The 26,789-nt window shown below is 49.4% G+C and overlaps 1 protein-coding gene across 1 annotated transcript in view; it reads left to right on the top strand.

Moving 5' to 3' along the window:
• KIFAP3 (kinesin associated protein 3) overlaps positions 1 to 26,789 on the top strand; it is a 1,607,567-nt gene that overhangs the window by 1,373,133 nt on the left and 207,645 nt on the right. The window contains exon 17 of the mRNA XM_086964434.1: positions 19,495 to 19,580. Within this exon, the coding sequence (XP_086820560.1) occupies positions 19,495 to 19,580 (86 nt within the window). The remainder of the gene's footprint in view (positions 1 to 19,494; positions 19,581 to 26,789) is intronic.

Here is a 26,789-nt window from a genome sequence, read left to right as displayed (position 1 = left end):
AAATAAGTTTTATCTAAGATCAAGATCCGGGCAATCAAAAATCACAGTGGTAATCACTCATTAACTTTCCTTAAAAGAACATATCTTACATTACTCAGTCATAGATACATAAATAATTAAATATTAAATATTAAATAACTGTAGGCCTTTCAGGTAATACTACATTAGACAGGATTAAAACATTTCATTTAGCATTGGGAAAATCTTCCAATGAGCATCTGCATAACATTCCATTAAGTATGAATCAACATCTCATCAGGCAAGAAGAACCACCAACTCATTAAGTAAGGATGAGCATGTTGTTAGGTGAAACACTTCAGGAAGAATAGGTAAAACATTTAATCATTCCGGCCTGGCTACAAGTACCACTATCTCTTGGGACCTAGGCAACAGGCTCTGTCTAAATCGGCTCTCCTACAGTCTCCTACGGGGGGGGGGGGCAACTACAACAGGGCCCAGTTCTGCAACACCCGGCTCCTTAAACACCAGCCCCTATGCGAGGGGGCAACAGAGTAGGCCGGCTGTACCCTTCGGGCTCTCGCCCAGTCCACAGGACCTCCTACATACAACTCGGGCCAACGGGGCCCAACAACAGTCTCCCCAGGAGAGGGACGGTCACTGGGCTTCCTCTCAGTTCATGGGAGGCCCCGCTCATCTCCAGACCTCCGCTCTCCTCTCCCTGGGGTTACCTGGAGCTTTGGCTCCTGGGGGACCCCTAGCGGAGATCTCCGGCGCTGATGACGCCCGGGGCGCGCGCTCGCTTCAGCGCCTTCCTCGGCGATGTCTGGGCCTTCGGTGGATGGGACGCCACTTCGGGGCTGGTGACGGCTGGTGGGGTGGCTCCTCCGCGCGGCCGGGTGGCCCTGTCACGTGGTGATGGTGGGGGTGGCTTCAGGCCTAGCGCGGCTGACTGGAGATCACAGCAGCCTACCTCAGGCTCCGGAGGCCGCCGCGGAGACTCGTCACTCGGGGGCCGGGCTGCGGCGGTGATGTTGAGGACAGCGCCGTTGAGGTTACCGCAGTGCCAGGTATCCCACAGCGCTTAAACGGCACAGCGCCTCGCGGGTCCAAGGAGCGCTTGGAAGTTCCTCACAGGTTTCGGCAGGTGAGCGCTTGAGGCGCAATTACAGCGCTTCTCTGAAGGCACACACGAGAGCGCTTGAGGCGGATTACAGCGCTTGATGGCCTGTTAACGCTACAACCAATTTAGGCAGTTCTCGGGGCCACAGCGCTCGGTAGAGATAGCGCTTGGGGGGGGGGGGGGGGACTACAGCACTTCAGGCAGCCAACAGTCTCTCGGCTCACAGCGCTTCTCAGGGCATAGCAGGGGAGCGCTGAGGAACAGCACAGTCCAGTTTCAGCAGAGGAGATCAGGCAGGACAGCGCTGGGGCCACAGGGCAGACAGAGGGGCAGAATTGGCACAGCCCAGTACCTGGCTGATCCCCAGAAGTCCTGATTAGCGCAGGGGAGTTTCTTCTTAGCGCTTGTTGGTTCTGGCACCCTTGGGTTGAAGTTACTTGAAGAGAAGGGGGGGGTTGAGTTGAAGGCTGGTCCAGCTTCCTCCGCAGGTCACTTCAGGTGGTCCCTGGGTTCCCCTCCCGCCGGGCCAGATCAGTGGGCTAGTTCAGTGTTTCTTACTCAGCTTGGAGGGCAGCGCCTAAACCCTGTCACCCCAGTGGTATAGGTTCCTGACTAGGTCCTACCGCCTAAGTCTCCTGCGTAGGGTCCCCCATGTCAGAGATGCCCCAACTGACTAGAAAGTTTCCCTCCCTTTTCTTTCATAGTGGCAGTTGGTGGTTGGTGACCACTCCCCTATTTCGGAAGGTTCCAGGAGCTCCTTACTTTAGCTATGGACAGGCAGGCAGGCTGTCTTTGCTACAATGTTTAGGGGTTCCAGCCAGCTCCTGGCAACTAGAGTGCAGCTAATAAGACCACGCTGCAGTAGCAGGGGTCAGTGGCAGTCATGTTGAGGGAAGAGAGCACCTGCACCTTAGCATTGATTAGCAATGGGAAGGTGCCCAGAGACCTAAGGCCAACAAAAAGAGGGTGGAAAAAATAAGGCAAGGGTGAAAAAAAACAGGCAAAAACCACCCTAGGGCTGACAGGTCTAACATGCGTCCCCCCTAGCTGAAAGTGGGGAGAGCTACCCAACCTCCAGGGAGTTCTCGTCACTAAGGCGGAAAAACTGGGAAAGACTGTCAGCGTTGGCGTGGTTAACTCCGGGCCGATGTTCCACCCTAAAGTCCATCCCCTGTAGGGAAATGGACCACCTTAGCAACTTGGGGTTTTCGCCTCTCATCTGCATGAGCCAGCGAAGGGGTCGGTGGTCGGTTTGAATTAGGAAGTGAGTGCCAAAAAGGTATGGCCTCAACTTCTTCAAGGCTCAGACCACAGCGAAGGCTTCTCGCTCGATGGTACTCCATCGCCGTTCCCGAGGGAGGAGTCTTCTAGAGATGAAGGCCACAGGTTGGTCTTGGCCATCGTTGTTGAGTTGCGAAAGCACCTCACCTACGCCGTGCTCAGAGGCGTCCGTCTGCATGATGAACTCTTTCGAGAAATCAGGTGTTGCGAGCACCGGAGCGGTGCACATCGCGTGCTTCAGTGTTTCGAATGCCTCTTGGCAAGCAGCCGTCCAGATCACTTTTAGTGACTGCTTCCTGGACGTCAACTCAGTCAAGGGAGCTACAATGGTACCATATCTCTTGACGAACCGGCGGTAATAGTCAGTGAGGCCGAGGAAAGCTCGGACCTCAGTCTGGGTTTTGGGGGCTCCCAGGCCATGATGGTCTCAATTTTGGCCTGGAGGGGTTGCACCTTACCCCCGCCCACCAGGTGTCCCAGGTAGACGACAGATCCCTGTCCAATCTGGCACTTGCTAGCCTTGATGGTCAGGCCAGCACGTTGCAAAGCCTGCAGCACCTCCTGGAGATGCTGCAGATGGTCCTCCCAGGTGCTACTGAAGACAGCTATGCCATCCAGGTACGCCGCTGAGAAGGACTCCAGGCCAGACAGCACCTGGTTCACCAACCGCTGGAAGGTGGCCGGAGCATTCTTGAGCCCGAAGGGCATCACTCTAAATTAAAAGTGGCCCTCGGGGGTGGAGAACGCTGTTTTCTCCTTTGCTCCATTGGTCTTGGCAATCTGCCAGCACCCTGATGTTAGATCAATGGTGCTGAGGTACCGGGCTGCTCCCAGCCGGTCAATCAGCTCATCCGCCCGTGGGATCGGGTGAGCGTCTGTCTTGGTGACAGAGTTCAATCCCCGATAGTCCACACAGAACCGAAGTTCTGGTGTGGTGCCCGGTTGGGCCGCTTTCGGCACCAACACAACCGGACTAGCCCACGGGCTGCTGGAAGGTTTCATCACCCCCAGCTCCAGCATTTTAGCCACCTCATCCTGGATGCTGTTCTTCACTTTCTCGGACAGCCGGTAAGACTTGTTTTTTACAGGTGGGCTGTCCCCTGAGTCCACATCATGGGTACACAGATGTGTGATTCCAGGCGTGAGGGAGAACAACGAGGCATGCTGCTCCAGCACCTGGCGGCAGTCCCTCTGTTGCTCTGGGGTCAAGGATGGGGAGAGGACAACTCCCTCCACTGAACCATCCTTCTCCTGGGCCACCAGAAGGTCAGGAAGAGGCTCACTCTCTTCCTCCTCGCTCCCATCCGTCACCATGAGGAGAGCAAGCTCAGATCGCTCATGGTGAGGCTTCAGGCGGTTGACGTGGAGCACCCGATGGGGCTGACGGGGGTCTTTAAGTCAACGACATAGGTAGACTGGCCTTCGACGCTCCACACTGTCGTACGGACCAGTCTACCGGTCCTGGAGGGCACTAAGCTCCCCAGGCTCCATGACCCACGCCTTCTGTCCAGCGTCCAACTCCACCGTCCGAGCGTTGCGGTCATACCATTCCTTCATGACGGCTTGGCTAGCCTCCAAGTTGTCTGAGGCTTCCTTCCACCGCTTGGCCATCTGGCTGCGGAATGCCAGCATGTAGCTGACGACATCACGGGGAAGCTTCTTCGAAGTCTTCTCCCACCCCTCCTTGTCAAGGCTGAGGGTACCCCTAACGGGATGGCCATAGAGCAGCTCAAAGGGGCTGAACCCGACTCCCTTCTGTGGCACCTTGTGGTACGAAAACAGCAGACAAGGGAGGAGGATGTCCCATTTCCACCTCAAGTCCTCTGGCAGGCTCCGGATCATCCCCTTCAAGGTCTTGTTGAAGCGCTCTACAAGCCCGTTAGTCTGGGGGTGGTAAGGAGTGGAGAACCGGTAGGTCACTCTGCACTCCTTCCACATGGCCTGCATGTAGGCCGACATGAAGTTCGTGCCCCTGTCTGACACCACGACCTTGGGGAATCCTGCTCGGGTAAAAATACCCATCAGGGCCCGCACCACCACAGGTGCAGTGACGGTCCTCAGAGGAATAGCCTCCGGGTACCAAGAGGCGTGGTCCGCTAACACCAAGATGAACCGGTGTCCCACAGAGGTCGAAGGGTCCAACGGCTCAACGATGTCGATTCCGACCCGCTCAAAAGGGGTCCTGACCACCGGGAGCAGTTCCAAAGGGACCTTTACTTTTGTCCCAGTCTTGCCACTTGCCTGGCAAGTCTTGCAGGTCTTGCAGTAGGTGTCAGAGGCAACTCTCATCCTAGGCCAATACAAATGTGGGACTAGCCACGCAAAGGTCTTGTCCTGGCCCAGGTGTCCAACCAAAGGTATCTCATGCGCCAATTCCAATAAAAAGGGCCCGGTAGCATTGGGGGACCACTAAGGCCCTCGAGGATCCATGCACCGGAACCTTAGGCTCACTGTAAAGGAGGCCATCCTCCCAGTACACGTGAAAACTGCCGGTCTCCTGATCGGTCGCTTGGGCTTCGGCCTGTCGCCGCATGCCTTCAAGCGTGAGGCACTCCTTCTGCGCCCGACAGAATTCCTCCCGGGTAGGCCCTCTTCCACTTGCCATTCGGCAAGGGTTGGCAAGTCCCCCACAGGAACAACATCCACCTCCACAGACTCTGTAGGTACCTCCACAGGCTCCCCATCCATCACACGGGGTGTGTTCTCCACTCCATTCTCCTCTTCACGACCAGCATTGGGTTGGGCCGTTGTCTCAGGCTCCAACCCGGGTTGAGTTTCTTGCCCGGCAGCCATGGACCGCGTGACCAAGCAAGTCCACCGTGGTAACCCCAGCATCTCAGTGTGGGCCTTAAACTCCACTTCCTTCCAGGCGGTATGTTCCAGGTCGTTGCCTAGCAGACAGTCCACAGGCAAGGCAGGGCTTATCTCAACTTTCAACGGGGCTCTCAATCCTCCCCACTCAAAGGGACCCTGAGCCACGGGATAGTAGCTCAGACTGCCGTCAGCCAACACGACCAGATGGAATACGTCAGGGATCACCTGCTCAGGCGACACCAGCCGCCTCACTACGGTGGTCATGCTGGCACCTCTGTCCCTCAGAGCGTCCACCTCCTCCCCATTGACCTTCACCCTCTGCTGGTACTTAGCAGTGTTAGATGGTAAGGGCGTCACTGGGACCATCTCTCTATCCTCAAGTGAAACCAGGGTCAGGCCTGTCCACTCCCCTTCCCTATCTAGGGGCAGCTCCACCCCAAGCGCTACACTAGCCACCCCGGGACTCTTGCCACCTGTGGGGGCTGGGGGTCGTTTGCGACACTGGGCATCTCCCTTGTAGTGTCCAACCTCCCCGCATTCATAGCACCGGACAACTTTTGGCTGCTGACTCTTGTCAGGATAAGTGGGCTTCGGGGAACCGGACTGAGGTGGGGTACCTACTCCTCTCCCAAGCTGTCTAGTTTTTGCGCCTCGTGAGAACTCCTTCTTTTTATCTCCCCCCTCTTTTTTCTGGGGGGCGCCCTGTCCACCTTCCAGGACATCTCTCCCGGGGCCCTTGTGTGACACCCGGGTGCTAACCCAAGTATCCGCCTCCTCCGCAAGCTCACGGGGATCAGTTAGCTTGCGGTCCACCAGATGTTGGCGCAGCTCCGGAAAACACTTATTCAAGAGGTGCTCTCTCAAAAATAAATTGTACAGGCCCTCATAATCATGCACCTCGCTGACACGCACCCAACCATCCAGAGCCTTAGGGGCATAATCAAAGAAATCCACCCAATTCTGCGTGGACAGCTTATGGGTGCCACAGAACTTTTGGCGATACCTTTCGGGGTTGAGGCCAAACTTTTTAAGACGCGCCTCCTTCATGGGGGGAAATCTGAACTGATCCGCCTTATCAAGATACAGGAGGGTGTCCCTTACATTGGGAGGGATGTAACGATACAGGCCACCTCCCCAGTGTTTCTCGGGCACCCCATGGGCTGTCAAGGCCACTTTGTATGCCTCCAAACACTTGGCGATGTCATCCCCCTGAGTGTAGCTCGCTATCACCTCCTTGGGTAACCAAAACCTAGGCTCGTGTTGAGCCCCCCCCCCCCTACCCCCCCCCCCCCCCGGGTACGCTGCCACCATTGGGACTTGCTGGCGCACTCAATTGCAATGCTTGCAGCTCCAGCTCCTTAAGCTGAAGCTCGTGTGCCAACTTCCTCTCTTCCAAAGCTAATCTTTCTCTCTCCCTCTCGTGCTCTCACTTGGCAAGCTCCCACTTCAATTGCCTCTCCTGCCTCCTGTCCTCATACTCCTGCGACGACGCACTCCCCCTTGATACACTACTCCCTGCCCCGGAACGTCTTCCAGGCATCACATTGTCAGACACATCAATGTTGAGTAGGCCTGGGTCTTCTGGAGCGCCTGCCTCCCCTGGTGCACCCTGCCCCTCCTGTCCCCCATCTCCTCTCCCCTCTGGGTGGGCCCTTACCCATGCCCTCAAGGCGGTACAGAGTTCTTCCTTTGTGGCTCTCCGCCCGACCGGCACCCCCATCCCCTGAAAAAATTCCCTTAACTGCACCACCGTATACTCTTCAAGGTTGGCCAGCTGGAACTCCATTTTGACAGGTGAGGACCCAGATAAATTAAAGAGAAAGCACTAGGATGTAGGTAACAGGTTTGGGTCAAAACAGGACTCTACACACTCAGGTTAGACAGTGGGGTTCAATTGAGTAGGCTTGCATGCACAATAGGTGTCTAGTCTGATTGCAGCGCACTCTGTCTCACAGGAGGGTGCTGTACAGTCACAGGTCCTGATCCCACCGCTCGGCACCAAATGTAGGAACTGGAATCACCAGTTCCCCGGGGGTAGACTGGCTCAAGCGGGTAGGCACTCGAAGCTTAGGTGTTAAGTGACTACACAGCACACACATCCACTTAGACAATAAATGCACGCAAAGACTGAGACCAGACCAGAATGTTTGATTCAAATAAATTAGTTTTATCTAAGATTAAGATCAGGGCAATCAAGAATTACAGTGGTAATCACTCATTAACTTTCCTTAAAAGAACATATATTATATTACTCAGTCATAGATGCATAAATAATTAAATATTAAATAACTGTAGGCCTTTCAGGTAATACTGCATTAGACAGGATTAAAACATTTCATTTAGCATTAGGAAAATCTTCCAATGAGCATCTGCATAACATTCCATTAAGTATGAATCAACATCTCATCAGGCAAGAAGAACCACCAACTCATTAAGTAAGGATGAGCATGTTGTTAGGTGAAACACTTCAGGAAGAATAGGTAAAACATTTCATCATTCCGGCCTGGCTACAAGTACCACTATCTCTTGGGACCTAGGCAACAGGCTCTGTCTAAATCTGCTCTCCTACAGTCTCCTACGGAGGGCAACTACAACAGGGCCCAGTTCGCAAACACCCGGCTCCTTAAACACAAGCCCCTATGCGAGGGGGCAACAGAGTAGGCCGGCTGTACCCTTCGGGCTCTCGCCCAGTCCACAGGACCTCCTACATACAACTCGGGCCAACGGGGCCCAACAACAGTCTCCCCAGGAGAGGGGCGGTCATTGGGCTTCCTCTCCGTTCATGGGAGGCCCGCTCATCTCCAGACCTCCGCCGTCCTCTCCCTGGGGTTACCTGGTGTTTCGGCTCCTGGGGGAGCCCTTGCGGAGATCTCCGGCGCTGATGACGCCCGGGGCGCGCGCTCGCTTCAGCGCCTTCCTTGGCGATGTCTGGGCCTTCGGTGGATGGGACGCCACTTCGGGGCTGGTGACGGCTGGTGGGGGGGCTCCTCCTGAGCCTCCGCGCGGATTCTGTTCAGGTCCCCGGCCTCAGAGCTCTTCTCGGGCCCAGGGCCAATCAGTGGCGAGGACGGGGGCGCGGCCGGGCGGCCCTGTCACGTGGTGATGGTGGGGGTGGCTTCAGGCCTAGGGCGGCTGACTGGAGATCACTGCAGCCTACCTCAGGCTCTGGAGGCCGCCACGGAGATTCGTCATTCGGGGGCCGGGCTGGGGCGTGATATGTTGACAGCGCAGTTGAGGGGGCCGCGCTGCCAGGTATCCCACAGCGCTCAAACCACACAGTGCCTCGCGGGTCCACGGAGCGCTTGGAAGTTAATCACAGGTTTCGGCAGGTGAGCGCTTGAGGCGCAATTACAGCGCTTATCCCGCCGGGCCATATCAGTGGGCTAGTTCAGTGTTCCTTACTCAGCTTGGTGGGCAGCGCCTAAACCCTGTCACCCCCAGTGGTTTAGGTTCCTGACTAGGCCCTACCGCCTAAGTCTCCTGCGTAGGGTCCCCCAGGTCAATGATGCCCCAACTGACTAGAAATTTTCCCTCCCTTTTCTTTTATAGCGGCAGTTGGCAGTTGGTGACCACTCCCCTATTCTGGAAGGTTCCAGGAGATCCCCTATTCTGGAAGGTTCCAGGAGCTCCCTCACTCTAGCTATGGGCAGGCTGGCATTGCTACAATGTTTAGGGGTACCAGCCAGCTCCTGGCAACTAGAGTGCGTATAATAATACCACGCTGCAGTAGCAGGGGTCAGTGGCAGCCATGTTGGGGGAAGAGAGCACCTGCACCTTAGCATTGATTAGCAATGGGAAGGACCCAGAGACCTAAGGCCAACAAAAAGAGGGTGAAAAAAATAAGGCAAGGGCGAAAAAAAACAGGGAAAGACCACCCTAGGGCTGAAGGGTCTAACAGGCATGTTTGCCAAGTGCTGCCACAGTGCCCAGGGGAGGCCCGGGCGGTGCTCACCATGCTGTCACAGAGGATCATGACGCAGTCAAGTTCACCATCGGGTGTAAACTGGATACCGCCAACTCGCTGGGTAGAAGGATTTCTAGGTCAGTAGCCCTGAGGCGCTACGCCAGGCTGAGGTCCGCTGGCTTCTCTGGGGATGTTCAATCGACTCTTTTGGACATGCCCTTTGATGGCCATCGCCTGTTAGGCGACTAGGCAGACTATGCGCTCGAGTGCTTCAAGGACTCTTGGTCTACGGCCAGATCCTTGGGCCTAGCTGCTACCACTAGCTCTATGTAGTCTGCCTTTCGCCCCTTTCATGGCTAGGGAAGAGGGGCCCCACCCCGCTCCACCCAGAGCCACAGCCCTGCGCAAGATAACCAGCCTCTGCGCGGCCGGGAAAGTTGGACCCAACGTAGTGGGTCTGGGGGCAAGCGGGCAGGCCAGTCCACCAATGCCCCCCGCAGCAGCCTCCAAGCCTTCCTAGTCCAACTTTTCAGGGGCAGCACTTGCCAGTGGGTGGCAGGCTCCGCCACCACCTCCCCCACTGGCTCAACATCAGGTCAGACTGGTGGGTTTTGCAGATACTCAGAAGGGGCTACACCCTCCCCTTCAAGACTACTCCTCCCTCCATGCCACCTACACTCCATTGCATGTCAGAGGATCATTATGCCCTTCTCCACCAGGAAGCTACAGCGCTCTTGGCCAAGGAAGCTATAGAACACGTCCCTGTGCCAGAAGTAGTTTGTGGTTGCTACTTCCACTACTTTCTGGTGCCCAAGAAGGCAAAGGCCTGCGTCCTATCTTAGACCTCAGGTACGTCAACCGCTTCCTCAAGAAGGAGAAATTCAGGGTGTTAATTTGGCTCAGGTCTTGTCTGCCCTCAACCCTGGAGACTGGATGGTAGCGTTGGACATGCAGGACGCTTTCTTTCACATCCCCGTCTTGCCTTCCCATCAGCGTCACCCACGGTAGGCCATGAGCATTTTCAGTTTACCGTGCTCCCTTTTGGCCTTACCAGCTCCCCTCGGGTGTTCACGAAAGTGATGGCGGTGGTCACAGCTCATCTTCGCACATCAGGGTTTCCAGTCTTCCCCCTATCTCGACTACTGGCTGTTGAAGGCGGGCTTGCCCCAGGCTGTTGTTTCCTACCTACAGACTATGGCGGACCTCGTGCTTTTGCTGGCGTTACTATCATGCTGAAGTCAACCCTGATTCCCTATCAGAAGCGGTTCTGGACACAGCACAGGTTTGGGTCTATCCTCCAGAGCAGCGAATCCAGGATATTCAGGCTATGATACCGATGTTTCAGGCTCTCTGACGGATTTTGGTTAGAATGAACCTGAGGCTGCCGGGCCTCATGGCATCCTCCATCTTGCTGGTAGATCATGCCAGATGCGGGCTCTGCAGTGGGACCTGAAGGTCCAGTGGCAGCAACATATGGGGAATCTTTCCGATGTCATCCAGATCTCAGAGGGGACTGTCTCACGAACCAGGATTGGGTCAGCGGCAGATCCCTCTGCCTTCCCCAATCAGAGTTCACACTAGTTACGGATGTGTCACTTCTGGGATGGGGCGGCCACATGGGAGAGGCGTAGATCAGTGGCCTCTGGTCTCTGGCAGAGTCCGGGCTCCACATCAACCTGTTGGAGCTCTGGGTGATTCGTCTTGCATTGAAGGCATTCCTGCCCTCTGTCAAAGGAAGAGTAGTGCAGATGTACATGGACTACACTACTGCATGTGGTACTGCAACAAACAGGGCGGAGTGAGGTTGTGGAACCTATGTCAAGAGGCTCTTTGCCTTTGGACGTGGCTTGAACATCAGGGCGTATCCCTGGTGGTTAAAGATCTGGCAGGTTCCCAGAACGCCAGGGCGCACAAACTCAGCTGCCAGTGCATGATGGATCACGAATGGTGTCTTCACTCGGAGGTGGTGCAAGGTCTCTTACGGCAGTGGGGAAAGCCTTGGTTGCACAATGTCAACAGTTCTGCGCATTGGAATTTCCAAGGCGGCACTCACTCAGCGACGCCATTCGTCGCAAGTGGAATTGCAGCCTCTTGTATGCTTTTTCCCCTGTACCACTTCTAATCAGAGTGCTGAAGAAGATCAAGCGCAACCGGGCCCAAGTTATTCTTGTAGCTCCAGACTGGGCGCAAAGACCTGGTACTCCGAGCTCTTGAGCATGGCCATCGAACATCCAATCAGACTGCCTCTTCGGGAGGATCTGCTGTTGCAGGGGCCGGTCCTCCACCCGAACCTGTCCAGTCTCCACCTCCTTGCATGGAGATTGAGCGGTGACAGTTGACAGCTTTCGACCTTCCCCCCCAAAGTCTGTAATGTGTTCTTGGCAGCCAGGCGTCCCTCCACTAAAACTGTATATGCCTGTAGATGGTACAAATTTGTGGCATAGTGCAAAGCAAAGGCTGTGGATCCCCTTTCTGCCCCTCTTTCTGAGGTTCTCCTCTATGTTCTTTCTTTGGCTAAGCAGGGCTCTGCTGTGGGCACTCTGAAAGTCTATCTTTCGGCCATTTCGGCCTTTCTTTGCCTTCCTGATCAGCCTTCTCATTTCAAGTCGCCATTGTTAACAGGTTTCTGAAGGGCATTAATCATCTCTTTCCTCCTTATCCTTTCGTAATGCCCCAGTGGAACTTGAACCTGTGCTCACTTATCTTATATGTGCTCCCTTTGAACCACTGCATAATTGTCCCCTTTGTCTCCTCACTTGCCATCACCTCTGCTCGCAGGGCGAGTGAGTTTCAAGCCTTATCTTCCCGGCCTCCTGTTCTTGCTGTTTATCCGGACAAAGTGGTCCTCCGTACTAGGCCCTCTTTTCTGCCCAAAGTAGTTATCTCTTTCCACATAGGTCAGACGTATCACTTTGCCCTACTTCTTCCCCCCTCCGCACCCTTCCAAAGATGAGGAGAGACTCAACCGTCTGGACCCAAAACGTGCGCTGTCCTACCTTGACCGCACTAAAGATTTCTGGGTGGAGGATCTACTCTTCGTGGGTTATGTGAGTGCCAAGAAAGGTCGGGCAGTGCACAAGGGTACCATCTCTCGATGGGTTGTCCTATGCATTAGGATCTGTTATTCTTTTCTAAAATGTAACCTCCAGTAGTACTGCACGCCCACTCTATTTGGGCGACGGCAGCTACTACTGATTTGGGACGTGGAGTTCCGCTGGTTGACATCTGCCAGGCAGCCACATGGGCATCCCTGCACATGTTCACAAAACATTACTACCTGGACAGCCAAGTCCAGAGAGACAGCTTTTTCAGCCCTTTTGTTCTCCATGACTTCCTGGTGTGAACTTGGTTCGCAGACCCACCTCCGGGGTTGGTATTGCTGGGGTATCTATTCTAAGGTAAGGAATCTAGAACTACGGTTTCTTTCAGATGAACAAGTTATTTACCTTTGGCAACAATGTATCTGTAAGAGACATTAGTAGTTATAGATTCCTTACTGCCACACCCATCCTCCCTGTTTTGCCACTGGTCAATGTCTTACATGGCTGTGCGCTATTGGTGTGGAAAGTCGAGTCAGAATTGACAGCAGCATACAGGGGCGGAGTCTAAGTAGACATCACCACATCATTCCTGCGACGCCGACAATGGACTCTGAGTTGACTGCCGCCGCCTACCGACAGGCAGGGGTACTGCTACAGAAAAATTCTCCAGATCCAGTCTGACACCTGGGGGTATATGAGAAGGACGAAAAAGCTTCCAGCCAGGAGTGTACAACAACGGGCGAAGACTCCCAAAACAGACCTGAAGCCACCAGCGGTCTAGGTCTGCGAGATGACGTGGGATCATGGAAACCGAGGGAGGACGATAAAAATACAGTGCCAAAGAGGGAAGGGCGGCAAAGTCTGGAAGCAGTGAGTTGCAGAGTGGCGGGAGACGAGGGGCCCACTATCGAGCAGGAGAAGACCAGCTACCGGGGGCAGAGGACCAGCTGACGGAGGAGCCGAGCGTCTGAGGCGAGTCGCCGGAGGAGCCGAGAATCGGAGGCGAGCTGCTGGGGGAGCGGAGCACGGAGAGAGGCCCTACGAGAGCATACAAGGTGCACATACCCGGTGGCCCAAGGAGGGGAAAGGAAGCCCCTCGTTCGGACGCCACGGTCCAGTTGACGGGTCGTGGCCCAAGGCAAATGCCATTATGGGGTGCATTCTGGTGGGGTTGGTGGGGCGATAAGGGGAAGTAAAGTCACGGATATTGTCGCCCTCCCTTCCTGCACACCCAGCCCATTTCCCCGTTTTTCTTGAAGTTTTCCTCCCCCCAAACCCCCCCCACATTTTCACTACACCTAATGATGGTAGCACACAAGTAAACAAACAAAGGATAGGTGTAACTAATCCCGGTCCTTTTCTTTTACTATCTACCCTTCTGTGGAGTCTGACGGGGGAGAAGTCTGAAAGGCAGCAAGACGAGCACTAAGGCCCAGACTAAGAAGTAGACGGCCCACATAGAAGTCAACCTTCTTCATCTCTTGTTTTTTATTTTATTATTATATATTTTTCAGAAAATTTGAAAGTAACTCTCCATACAGTGAAAGACTAAAAAGTCCTGAAAATAAAAGTAACTGGTTAAAAGTCTAAAAACGACCCCGTACTTGTGTTGGACACTCGGACAGCCTACAGGGTAATTCTAAGGTAAGGAATCCATAACTACACATGGCTCTTACAGATACATCATTACCAAAGGTAAGTAACTTGTTCTTCTTGATTTCCCCATAAAATTGATAATTTACCAATTCTGGTTGCAACCAAAGCATTTTCTTACTGTCTGCTTGTTCTTAGATATTGCCTTATTACTCCTCATTGTTGATGTTTGGTGGCTAATTTTCATCTAAGATTACCTTCTGGAATGTGTTACTTTAATGTTATAGTTCTGACTTTCAAGGTACTTAAGGGAGCATAGGTCTACATTACAATCCTTTCTGTGGAGGTTCTTTTCACTCCTTAGCTAAATATAAAGTGACCATTGAAGAGAAAAAATCTCTGTACTGCACTAATAAGCTTGCCTTAACTAAATCATCCGGAGATCTTTTTAAGTTTATAAATCTCTTATCTGCTTTCTTAGTGCTTTCCAATATAGAGGGCTCTCAGGACTGCTGATGACGTCACATATTACATCACTCATGACATGGTAAGTGACATCACTGATGACATCTCAAATGACATCACTTATGACATCATCCAGTGACTGTGTGTTTCTGTAAAGTTTAAATATGTTTAATTTATATAAGGAAAGACGTATGAGTGGGTGCACATGTGTCTGAATGGATGATTTAGTAGGTGCGTGACTGAGTCTATAAGTGAGTGATTAAACAAATCTTACTGAATGCATGGGTTATTGACTAAACAGTGTGAATGTCTGTATCTGTCTGTCTGTTGGTGTGTAAGCGGCTGCATGGGCTTGAGATTAGCCACATGAGTGTCTATACGAGTTATTGATTGGTTGTCTGAGTATCTGTATGGGTGCCTGAGTGTTTGTTTGGGTGGGGTGTGTGTGACTCTGTGCATAGATGTGTGAGTGGGTGATTCACCGGTGCATAGTTTCAAGAGTGCATCTGTGATGGACTGTATCGGTGGGTGAGTGTGTGCATGGGTGTGTTATGAGTGAATGTATATCTCAGTGGTACATGTGTGAGTAACTACATATGTGAAATCCAGTATATATGTGTGTTAGAGTATATAAATGGCTATAAGTGAGTGTGTGTGGCTGTATGGATGAGTGTATGCTTGTATCAGTGATTGTATAAGAGCGTAAGAATGTGCTAGTATTTGTATGAGTAATTGAGCTGATGTGTGTATAACTGTATAGGTGAGTAAATGGCAGTGTGATTAATTATTTACATGACTGACTAGGTGTGTGAGTACCTCTATGGATGAGTGGAGGTGTATGAGGCATATAATAGTCCTATACTTAGTGACCATAAGTATGAGTGACTGTACGAGTGAGTAAGGGGATGTGTGTGTAAACCTAAGAATCAGTGAGTGGGTATGTAGTTATTGGTGTTGGAGTGTCTATGGGTTTGAGAATGGCAGTCTGTAATTTAGAGTGGGTGTATCAAAGGTTATATTAAGCTGTGAGAAGATGCATCAAATTATCACATGGATGATGTCATCAGTGATGTCATTGACCATGTCATGAGTGATGTAATATGTGACGTCATCAGCAATGCATTGCGGGGACGCGAGTTATAGTTAGCTGAACTAACTATAACGCGGGAATTTCTCTGGTTTTGTACGAGTGAAATTTCCAACTATCTTTCCCTAAAACGTATGGTTTTTTCAGTGAATTTCTAAGGTTTTTTTAAATGCTAATTTCTAACTATAACTTGCCTGAAACCTATGGGTTTTTCAGTGAATTTCAAAGGTTTTTTAAATGCTAATTTCTAACTATAATATGCCTGAAACCTATAGTTTTGTAAGTGAATTTCAGAGGTTTTTTTGTCGAGCCTAGCGTAGCGCACATGTGCTGCTCTGCTCGACTTTATGTAAGGGCTTTCAGAAAGCTCGCCACACGCTCGCGCTTGTGCTTTTAGTTTTGTCCCAGTCTATTGGCCTTTGCGTGCATCTTTTTAACAAAGACAGCACACAATTGGCCAAAGGCTCTTTTCATCCCACCCATGTTCACGCCCATGGCCTAATGCTTGCGGTTACACGCAGCAACAGCATATGTTTCCAATTATCGTCGCCCAGACGCGGGCGCGATCATTGGAAACATATGCTGCTGCTTGCAACCGCACGTGCAGACCAGCAGCACCTGCATCTCACTTCTAGTTATCTTTAGCAAGCGCAGTTCAGTGAGCATGTCTGTCCCCGACTCCGCGCTCTATCCTCTTCCTCTACAAAACCGAGTCGCCAAGTTGCCAACATCAGTCCGCTGTACTTCTCCAAGATCCTTGCTATTGGGTACACGAAGAAGAGACATCTCAACCATCGCTAAACATAACTTACAATGCTGGAAGCACCGGAAAACCCCTTTCTGCTGCACCGGAAGACGTGGTCCAATCTCAGCAGAGCCGGCACCATTGGCTCAGTGCATTCACCAAATATCTGCACTGCAGTGAAGTGTGAGCGATTTTCAATATACGTGGGTTATGAACTATCGTGTGCCACCGCATTGCAATGCCGTTCGCTACAAGTGCTCTACATTTCCTATTTTTTGGGGGGTTTTTCATAGGAGGGATTACTAGAGCACGGCAGCAGTAATACTCTGCATCACTGCCCTGACCAAGCCTGGCCCCGCCTACGAGGACATGCTCTTTAATTGTTACCCGTCATGCACTAGATCCAACCATTGCAGACACGGACGGATGCAGCTTTCCTAACTCCTCTACCTGGCCTTCCCACATTCATTGCTCGGGGTCCACCAATGTGCTGTCCCAAAACATAACTGCATGTATCCGCTACAGTTGTTAAAATGCAAGACAGTCAGCAACCCTAGTGGACGGAAAGCATCGGGTTAGTTACCGTAGAGGAGAACCTTTCCCAAGTTCCCATGAGGTGCGCGGCGCCCCAGTCAAGTTCTGATGACGCAGTTGGGAACCTTATTACACTTGTGTTCTATTGTTTAACATTCAAGTAATCAGCCAATTGTCCGAATGGCGCCAAACCCTTCGTACCTTGATTCTTACAAGGGTACACCAGTAACCAATCTGGGGTGTACCTAAGTGCTCACCATGTCCAATTTAGGTAAAAAAACATGGGTGGTACATCCTTCTCTGTTCAAGCAGCTAAACTACCCCCAAATATAAGATCAACAGAGAACTATCTTATCTTTAGAAGACTACTCAACAGTGGTTCTTTACAACATGATCACCATACTCAAAACACAAATAAACAGCATATGCCTGTGTATGTAAACATGCATAGTTTGCTTATATGTATGTATTTCGATATGTGCCTTTCTTTGTACAAATATATATATATATATACTACTTATGGTTGAAAAATGTATACATATTCTTTTAGGTCTGCTTTACAAATGTAAATATTTCTTATGGTTAAAATGCATATATTTTATGCTTAGCATGTATATAGGTCACTGCATAGTTTACACACGTTATTTGATTATATGCTTATGGGTTTCTGTTTTCTTTTATCTATCACAGTGTATAAATATGATTATAACAATTGTATCTATAAGTGCTTTGCTATTGACATATTGGATTACAGCAAACAAATGATGGACTGAATGCTGACAATGCAAACATTCTCCCCCAGTCAAAAGATCTGGGTTGAATCCATTGTGCTGTTTGGACCCAGCCATATGCAAATCAGTCTTGACCCTATGCCTCATGGGAACAGTCCAAACCGAACTGCCTGGTCAGGTCCTCCCTGGAGCAGAAAAAAACATGCTGGGATCGGTTTCAGGGTATGTCACCCTTCTTCAGCCAGGCTAGCTTGAATCCAGTGGCACAGTGAGCAACTGACCCACGTCTGGGCATACCCATCCCAATTAGGACGAAAAGTGTTACAGCAAACAAATAGTGGACGGAATGCTGACAATGCAAACATTCTCCCCCAGTCAAAAGATCTGGGTGAATGTATGACCTTGTTCTGCATTCTGTTCATCAACTGTTGTTTTTGCATTGAAATATTGGGAACATATAAAATAATAAAAAAAATAATAAATATAAATAAATAAACAAACGTAAAAAAAAAAAAAACTTTATACATGAAAAATTAGCTTCATGTACAGCTACACTTGAAGTAGGAGTCCTAAATAGTTATCCACACAAGTACATATGTGACTTTATATAATCCAATGTAATATATCTTTATTATTTTTCATAAACGTGTATACCTTTTTATGTAGTTATGTATCTACATATTTGTTACTCTTGTTACTCCCATATCCACTGCCCAAATTAACAACTTAGATTTCCCCTATACAAATCCATCACGAATCCACTTTGGGTTCCAGAGTAGCGTTCTACTTGCCAGAAAAGAACTTTACCGCCTCATCAGGGGTAGTAAGTGCTTAATACATACAATTAATCCCCTCACCCCTTATGCTTTAATATACCTAGTTCTGAGAAGTTTTTCTTCGTCCATCCACTGTCTCCTGTCATTGATACCAATGTCACCTAAGCCGTGTCACATATAGAAGGAGGGGAAGGTATGTGCTCCTTTTCTACTACTCCTTTTTCCAGAGCTCGCATGACCCTTATCAACAGTTTTCCTTCCCTCAATAGGAATCATCTGTGACCGGTGATATGTTAATTTCTTGTCCTCACATCATGTAGTAGGATTTTTAAAGCTGTACACAGTGGCAATGGCTTGGAGCTCTGTAAGTATGCAGCCATCTTTTTTCGCCACAAACCACACCACTTAAACTTGTTATATTATTTATTATTGGATGTCATCATGACAATTCTGCCTGTTTGCCTTATTTTGTTTATAGCACATTAAAGCTATAGTGATTTTTTAATAATCTACAAAATGCAAAATAATAGTACAAAAAAACAGTTTCAGCTCATAATTCTTTTATCTTTATTTAAGCTTCGCTGTGATAATGGGCACAGATGCCAAATGTGCCATCTTCTATTTTCTGATTTGGACTGGGTGGAGAAATTGACAGATTCAAAATAATTTTAGCCCTTGTAAGAGAAGTTTAAAATGGGTAGTCTTCGCATTAAGAACTGTTTGTGATGTAGTGTATTTAAATGTATTTGAGTGAGAACGTAATTATACAACAAATGTTGAATGAAGCTCTAAATAGACCGTACATCACAACCTCATAATTTGTTGGTGCAAATGGTTATGAGAGGATATACAGTGGTTAGCGTCTGATCACAATGGCAATACAATACATAATGCATTGAGTTAAATACTTGTTATTCTTGTTTTTATCATTTCCTGGTCGTATGATTAGTAAGAGTCAATCATTGAGGTAAGAAGGGCTGGGTTGCCTAGATCAGTGGTACACATCTGCGTTGTCTCTAAGACCAAGAAGGTAAGCTTTGAGGGTAATGCTGAATAGAAAACACAATGTCACTAACAATGTTTGTTAAAGTTTTTTCCTGTGGACAGGTCGACCAGGCTAATATAGTGGAATTTGGATGTGGCTCATGGCGATTTGGTTGTGGCTAGCATGTAACTTTGGCACAGGTTAGGAATCTACCTCGAAATGTCAGTGTTATGGTATGTTGGAGAGAACCCTGCATGGTAGCGTATTTGCTGTAAAGAGCTTCAGGAGACAGAGAAAGAATGACTGGAAAGATATGATGAGCTAACCCTGGTCTGAGCTGCTGTTAATTTTGACAGTACACGCTGATTTCTTAACAGAAATAAAAATATACTGTGCACCTTTTCCACCAGGAAATGTCTTCAGTTTTGTTGACACATCCTTAACCTATCTCATGTAGAGGCTCCAGCTTACTTGATAGATCTGATGCACGACAAAAATGCTGAGATCCGTAAAGTGTGTGATAACACTCTGGATATCATTGCGGTGAGTTAAGTAATATTTCCTCTAAAAGTGTGGCTGTATTTTGTACTTTGCTGGTATTTGTATATGAAATTTAGGGTTTGATGTACAAAGCCCTTTTGTGTTCACAAATTCTACAGTTTGCAAAATTGCAGTGGTCTTGACCACAAAAAGACTTTTCTAAATTTACAAAATGTGTGAAAGGAGTATTGCCATCCCATTTATTTTTCTGCAAGGAGTTGATCAGTGGTTTACAACTGTTATTGTAAACCATTGATGTGTTGCATACATCCTGTCACACAATTCAGACATTTGGGATAGTCCCTTTGGAACACCTCCCCCTTTGTGAATCATGTTGTAGCCTTGAGGAAAGCAGGCAGTGTTTGAGGTGACCACTACCTACTACTCTTGGTGTTTTCCCAAAGAGAAGTGCGTTCTTTTGTTTAAAAACACAGGCTGCTTTAACAAAAATAAAACCCAAGTTTTCGGGTGTTTACTATCCCTCGCGGTTCTCTAGTCTTACATCTGCAGCCATTTACAGGAAGTCACTTACCGCAACCTGTCTAATTAATATTCATTAGGCAGGGCTTTTTGTGACTCGAATGTGCAGTTTTACTATGTGGCCTATTAGTACATATGTTGCATTGCAAATTGCATTCCTATTCACAGAGCAGTAAGTGTGCAAATTGCACATCACTGGTTTGCAACTGGGAATAGTGATTCTGATCAAGACAACTAGATACAGATTCCTTATCTTAGAATTCTCCCCAGGCTCCAGACTGGATCCTTGAATTTTTTTTAAGGGCAGTACCTCTGTGTGTCGGAAGAGGGCGCCTTTTGACTCCGTACTGACATCGTCCTCTGGATATGATGAAGACTGAGTCCATATAAGCCCTTCCCTGACGCGCTGAGGTCAGTTTCTTCTTATTCCGCCCATACAACGCATATCCGATCAGTGGTTCTTTAAAGCGGTTTTGCAGCCTACCTCGATGATTTTGTCGAACAGAGCAGTGTGCCTTTCATATGTACTCGTAGTTCAAGCCTTGGGGGTCCACTGGATGACTAATGTCGGTCACAGACCCTCACTCTATTTGCATGTGGTGCTTAGGTGAGGATCATGACTCCGGAGCGTGCAACTCATTTCAACGGCTTTGACCGAAGGTGCTAAAGGAACGTTGGGATGAAGTTTTTATCAATACGGTTGTCACATTCTTCCAAGATGTTCCATCTGCCCTGGTCCCCTTCGCCCTCCAAGAACCAGCCATGGGTCCAATCCAGGGGCTGTTCCCCTGGGCGTCACTCTCCATCGACGTCCAAAGGTAAAATAAGCATGTGTTTGAAGTTGCGGCATCTACCAACTTTGCTGCAAAAGGCCTGCTCCTGTTCGTCGGCTGAAGTCTCGGTGCATAAGTCTACCTCGTACTTTCTGGCCTACTTGGGATGCAATGGTACTCTTACCCAAATGAGAGAATAATACAACTCTCTCCATAGTTTCTTTGGGTGTTCTCCTTCCCCTGGAGTGCCCTCTGGCCCCAAAGTGTTTCACAAGCCCAGTCTGGTTTTCGATTGGGGCATAGCATCTGCCCTTACAAACATAATGGATGATGCACAGAAAATCTTGGATCAAAAGGAATCATGCCTTCTGATCTTCCTTGACCTTTCTTCTACATTTGATAAAGTTAAGCATGACTACTAACTAGACCTATTGGAGCAAAGGGTGGGTTCTCAAAGTCCTTCCTAAACTGGTTCACCTCGTTTATCCAAAGCAGAACTCAAAAAGTGAATATAATTCAGATAGCAGACAGAGGATTTAAATACCTAGGGGTATACATAACACACAACAAAACACAATTAATTGCTGAAAACCTCACACATCCCCTGATGCGATTTCGACAGGATGTCAAACATTGGCGCTCGTTACCGCTAACGCTACTAGGGGGAGCACCCCTCTTTAAAATGATGGCACTCCCCAAATTCCTATATGCACTACAGAATACACCGTTCCCAGTCACCCCAGCATATTTTACAGCGATAAATACAGAAGTGACCAATCTGCTATGGGACAGAAAAACGCCCCGTATAGCCATGCATAAACTTACAAGAAGTTGGTATGGCGGTGGCATTGCTCTCCCCAACATCAAAGTATATTATTGGGCTTCACAGCTCGTTGTCATAAATCAATGGCTTCGCATATCCCAAGACGACCCAGCATATTGCATGGTTAGGCACCTCCTGGAAACTGCAGGGGTAATGGGAGCACTATACAATAGGGTCAAGAGGAAAAACCTCACAGGTGCAACTGCACACACTATCCCAATCTGGTTTGAGGCACAACGAGCGCTGGGTTTGGAGGGAGTAATTGTGTAGGCCATGCCATTATGGGACACAAAAAGATTGGGTACCCTACGCAACACCAAAGGATTTCGGCAGTGGGACCCGATAGGAATCTCAAGGGTAGGAGATCTGTGGAAGAAAGTGGAAATGGTCACATTTGCCCAATTACAGGTCACATATGGACTTGCGAATGCGGAAACGTTTGGTTACATGCAGATCAGACATGCGCTCATGGCAATGGTTCCACCAGGTACGTAGTTCGTAGAATCTTCACCACTAGATGATAGGCTCCTGACTGATCAACTTAACAAAAAAGCCATCTCCCCAACCTATCGGAAAATAATAAATAACCATCCAGACCCCACTGAAGCCCTTAAAACCAAATGGGAATCGGAAGTATGTGAGTTAGATGACGCAGAGTGGCAAGAGGCACTTGCGTCCCCCAAGGAGGTGGTGATATCGGCTAAACTCAAGTTGGTACAATTAATAATCTTACATCGCACTTAATATGCACAAAATTGACCGGACGGACACACTGCTCTGCCTTAGACAATGTGGTGCATCAAGCACACTCTTCCACACCTTCTGGCTCTGTCCAGAGATTGCGCGTTACTGGAGGGCGGTAATGCGCACACTCTCGCAAGTTACGAAGGTTACATTTCTCCCAGAACCAAAAAGATTCCTCCTTAATGTATGGGAGCCCACAGACCTAAACCACACGGCTCAGGACTTGGTGACACTAGGTACTACATGGGCGAAGTGTAATATTGCTTAACACTGGGGATCCCGACAAACTCCTACCCTGCATCAGTGGTGTAAAACACATGGACAATGCAATGATAGTGGAGAAATCAGTTTACGTTCACAGAGGGTGCCCCAAAAAATGGACACAGGTGTGGGGAAGGTAGAACACCTATCGAGGAAATATATGTGAACCCCCGCATGAGGATTCATTGTCAGAAATAAGTGAGTGACTGGACCAAAACAAAAAGAGGATGTGCGATAACGTACATTTTGATTGCCCCCTAACTAATACCCGCACAGAACATTTCCCATAGCCCGCCAGTGAATTATTGTATAGCTTTCTGAACCACTATGTATGTACCGTCAAATCATACTATACTGTATTCAATGCGCATATTACTCAAAATGCCAATAAAAATGTTTTTTTTTAAATGCATATAAATCATTCCCTGTCTAGGACCGCTCCAGTCACACTAGGGGTACCACAGGGTCTCTCCCTCTAACCCACTCCCTTTTTTATTCATCGGGCCACTAACGGAAATACTGAGTTCAACCAACATCCAATATCACATGTACGCTGATGATATCCAACTTTATCTGAAAGTCTTCTCCCCTGAAGACATCATATCCCTCAACTTAACACCACAAAATACTCAAAATTGGCTTTCATGCAACCACCTCAAACTTAAAACTCTCAAAACTGAATTCCTCCTTGTCACCCCACCCAATCAGGCACCCATCTTTAATGAATGGATGAAGCAACTAACAGCTTTCAGTTGCTTACGTCAAGTTATTCATTCAAAAAGATCACTGGGATTAACTCTTGACAAGAACATTAATATGCAGCGCACATTAGTGCTGCCACAAACGGAGCAAACCTCCACATGAACATATTAACGAAATTAAAACACTTCCTCCCCAGTGATGACTTTAAAGCTTCATTCTCCAAGCACTAGTGATTCCCAGGTTCGACTATGGAAGTGCCACATTCTGTGGCTAGCCTAGATCCAAAAAAGCCGCCCTTAAGGGCCTCCCTTAATGCTGCTGCAAGGCCCTTCATGGGAGAAAAATAATAATCACATAACCCTTGATTTGAAGTCCCTCAATTGGCTCTCCTATGAAAAAAGAATTCAACTAAAAATTGCATGCATGACCCAAAAAGCCCTACACTTCAATACCCCTAACTACCTCGCCAAGAAGCTTGAAGTTCCGGAGGCTCCAGACCATTTAGAAGCTCCAGCACTCTATTGCTTGAACAGCAGATTCTCCAAAAAAAACAGCTACATCAGAACATTGTCTGGCATCGCCCCGAGAATTTGGAACTCCCTTCCTCCTGAAATAAGACTGGACCCCTCAGCTACATCTTTCAAGAAAAAGGTTAAACTACAATTTATGAACAAATTGCTGACCTAGACCCTAAGAACTCCTCTCTCCAAGCATATAATTACTCATCAACTACACTGCTATACAGTCTATGCTACCTGTCTCTACATATCATAAAGAAACAGTTAGTAATAGATTCCCTACCTTAGAATTACCCCCAGGTGGCAGACTGGACTGGGAAATTTTTTCGTCAGCAGTACCCCTGCGCGTCAGAAGGTGTCCGCCGGGATGACATCGCAGTAGCTACATAGAAGTCACCCTCGCCTTGACGTCAGTTCTTTCTTTTTCCGAGCTGGCAAGCGCAGATCTGGGGAGAGTGGTACCCCCAGTCACTTTTTGACTGAGTCTTTTGTGACTTTTGTCGACTTCGTTTTTGAGTCCTCAACCAACTCCTGGTGCACGAGGGATGCCCTCTTTGAAGGCCTGCGGTTCCTGTACCCGACTGATGTCGGTGATGGATCCTCTTCTGCCTGGAGCGCGACCATGACCCCAAGTTGTACTCCAACAGTCGAACATGGCCCGAAGTCTTTGCTGGAGCGGTCCCGAAAGCTCCTCGAGGCACAGCAGTCAGCTCCACGTCGCACATGGTCCCCGTCGCATGGGAGGTTGAGGTACCGATTGCAGAGTCATCATCACTCCTCTTCTAAGTCTTCGCACTAGGGGTCAGGTAAGTCGAAGCATAAGAAGAAGTCGAAGAAGCATTGTCGCTCTTTAACTTCCTCTCGTCCGTTGGTCGATGTGACGCAGGGTGTAAGTGGTGCCCCCGCCACTCGGCGTGCGGAGCCTTTAGGGTTGACTCCGGCATCCCGGGACCGGGAGCAACCCCTTCCCAGCTTTATCAATTTTACGAAGCGATGCACGCCATCTTTGGGCAGCCGGACTCCGCCGGTGCTCCTTCGGGCCCCGCGGACTCAGCTGGGGGCCCGATGCCTTCGGCGGCTTCGGCTTCCGGCTTCGGATCCATGCCTAGATCCGGATTGCGCCGGTCGACCTCATTACACCTCCACCTGCACCACGTCTGCAGCCGTCGACCCCGGCTTCCACCAGACGCGGAGCCGGACCAAGGGTGAGGCTCTCCACATCGAGCTACCTTCGGTGGCAGTCAGGACTAACCTCCTGACAGAGGTGCTTCAGCCGCTAGCGACCTCTTCAGGGCCCCTGCTCTCGTTTAATGAAGCCCTCACGGACATCCTTTTGGGAACCGGGTCCAGGCACAACACTGGGGCTCCTGTAGATAAGATGATTGCCCAACGATACCTCCAGGCCCCGAGCGACCCTACTTTCTTCTCCCAACACCCCACCCCTGAGAGCTTGGTGGTTCAAGACTACACCTCTAACGGCACCTTCCCTACTGCCCCACAGGAAAGGGAATCCAAAAAGCTGGACCACCATGGGACAAAAATTTACTTTCGTCAGCTGTGGACTGTGGTTGGTAAACACGCATGTCTGTTGGGCCGTTACTCCCACCCTATGTGAGCTACGGTGGCGCAAGTGCTGCCTCAGTGCCCCGAGGAGACCCTGGCAATACTCTACTGTGCAGTTGCAGAAGGGAGAGACACAGCGAAGTTTACCATCCCCTGTGAGCTAGATACCACTGACGCACTGGGCAGGATAATTTCAACGTCAATAGCCCTTCAACGCTACACCTGGTTGCTTTCGACTGTTTTTTCAGGAGATGTCCAATCCACCCTCGGCCAACAGAGGAGTACAGAGGCTTCGGGGGAAACAAATCAGAGGCTCCTCTGCAAGAGACTGTCAACAACGGGCCTCGGCCAACAGAGGAGGAATCAGCGAGGTTCGCCTTCCTCCAGCAGTGGCGATACGAACAAAGGTGCTTTTGCCCTCTTACCGCCCCAATCGTTGTTATTCAAAGGAGAAGTCTGCTACGGGCACATCCAAGGAATTATAGGCGACGAGGGAATCCTTCTTTCGCCTCTAAATCCTGCAACCAACGTCACGTTTGCGTCACGTGAGGCGTGACTCGCGATTCCTGCCGAGAAACATAGTTCCGGCGAGGGTGTGTCCTGAAGTCAGCCATACACGCAACAAAGGCAATCAGTGTATAATTGGCTACGGGATCGTGACAGGAATATCATTACAGAAGATGTTATCCGTTTTTAGAATGTGCCAGTTTTTCTTGAGCATATGTTTTAGAAAGTTTGCTTCCGCTGAATATGTGGTAACCATCCTGAACTTAACCTCAGTTATTTTTGGAGATGTGTTTCTTCTCCATCAGTAGGTGATCTCTAGGGATCCCTCTCACTTTATTAAATGTTTTCTCCAATAATGTTGGTTCATACCCTCTCAAAGTGAATCTAGCCGTACAGTCTTCGGCAGCTGCTTCAAAGTCACACTCCCTCGTGCTATTTCTTTTTAATCTTAGAAACTCACCATATGGAAAGCTATGTATGCGTTTAGGTGGATGATTGCTAGTCGCAAATGGACTTGAATTTCCTGCAGTTGATTTATGGTATAGGGCTGTATTCAGTTTGCCTTCTGCTATAAACACCTTCAGGTCCAGGTAGTCCACTGCCACTGGGCTAACTGTACCCGAAGAGTGCAAGTTCAAGTCATTGGTGTTCAGGACTTTGATATACAAATGAGCTGATCCTGGTGTGCCCTTCCACACTATAAAAAGATCATCGATATATTGATGCCAAACAACCACTCTACCACTCATTGTCCCACTTTCATAGGACCGAGACACCTGCTCCTCCCACCAGCCAATGAATAAGTTCGCATAGCGGGGCCGAAGCAGGTGCCCATCGCCAT

The sequence above is a fragment of the Lissotriton vulgaris genome, chromosome 1_1 (genome assembly GCF_964263255.1).
Source record: "Lissotriton vulgaris chromosome 1_1, aLisVul1.2, whole genome shotgun sequence".
Lineage (NCBI taxonomy): Eukaryota > Metazoa > Chordata > Amphibia > Caudata > Salamandridae > Lissotriton > Lissotriton vulgaris.
Note: the sequence above shows the minus strand (reverse complement) of the source record. Positions and strands in the feature narration are given on the sequence as shown.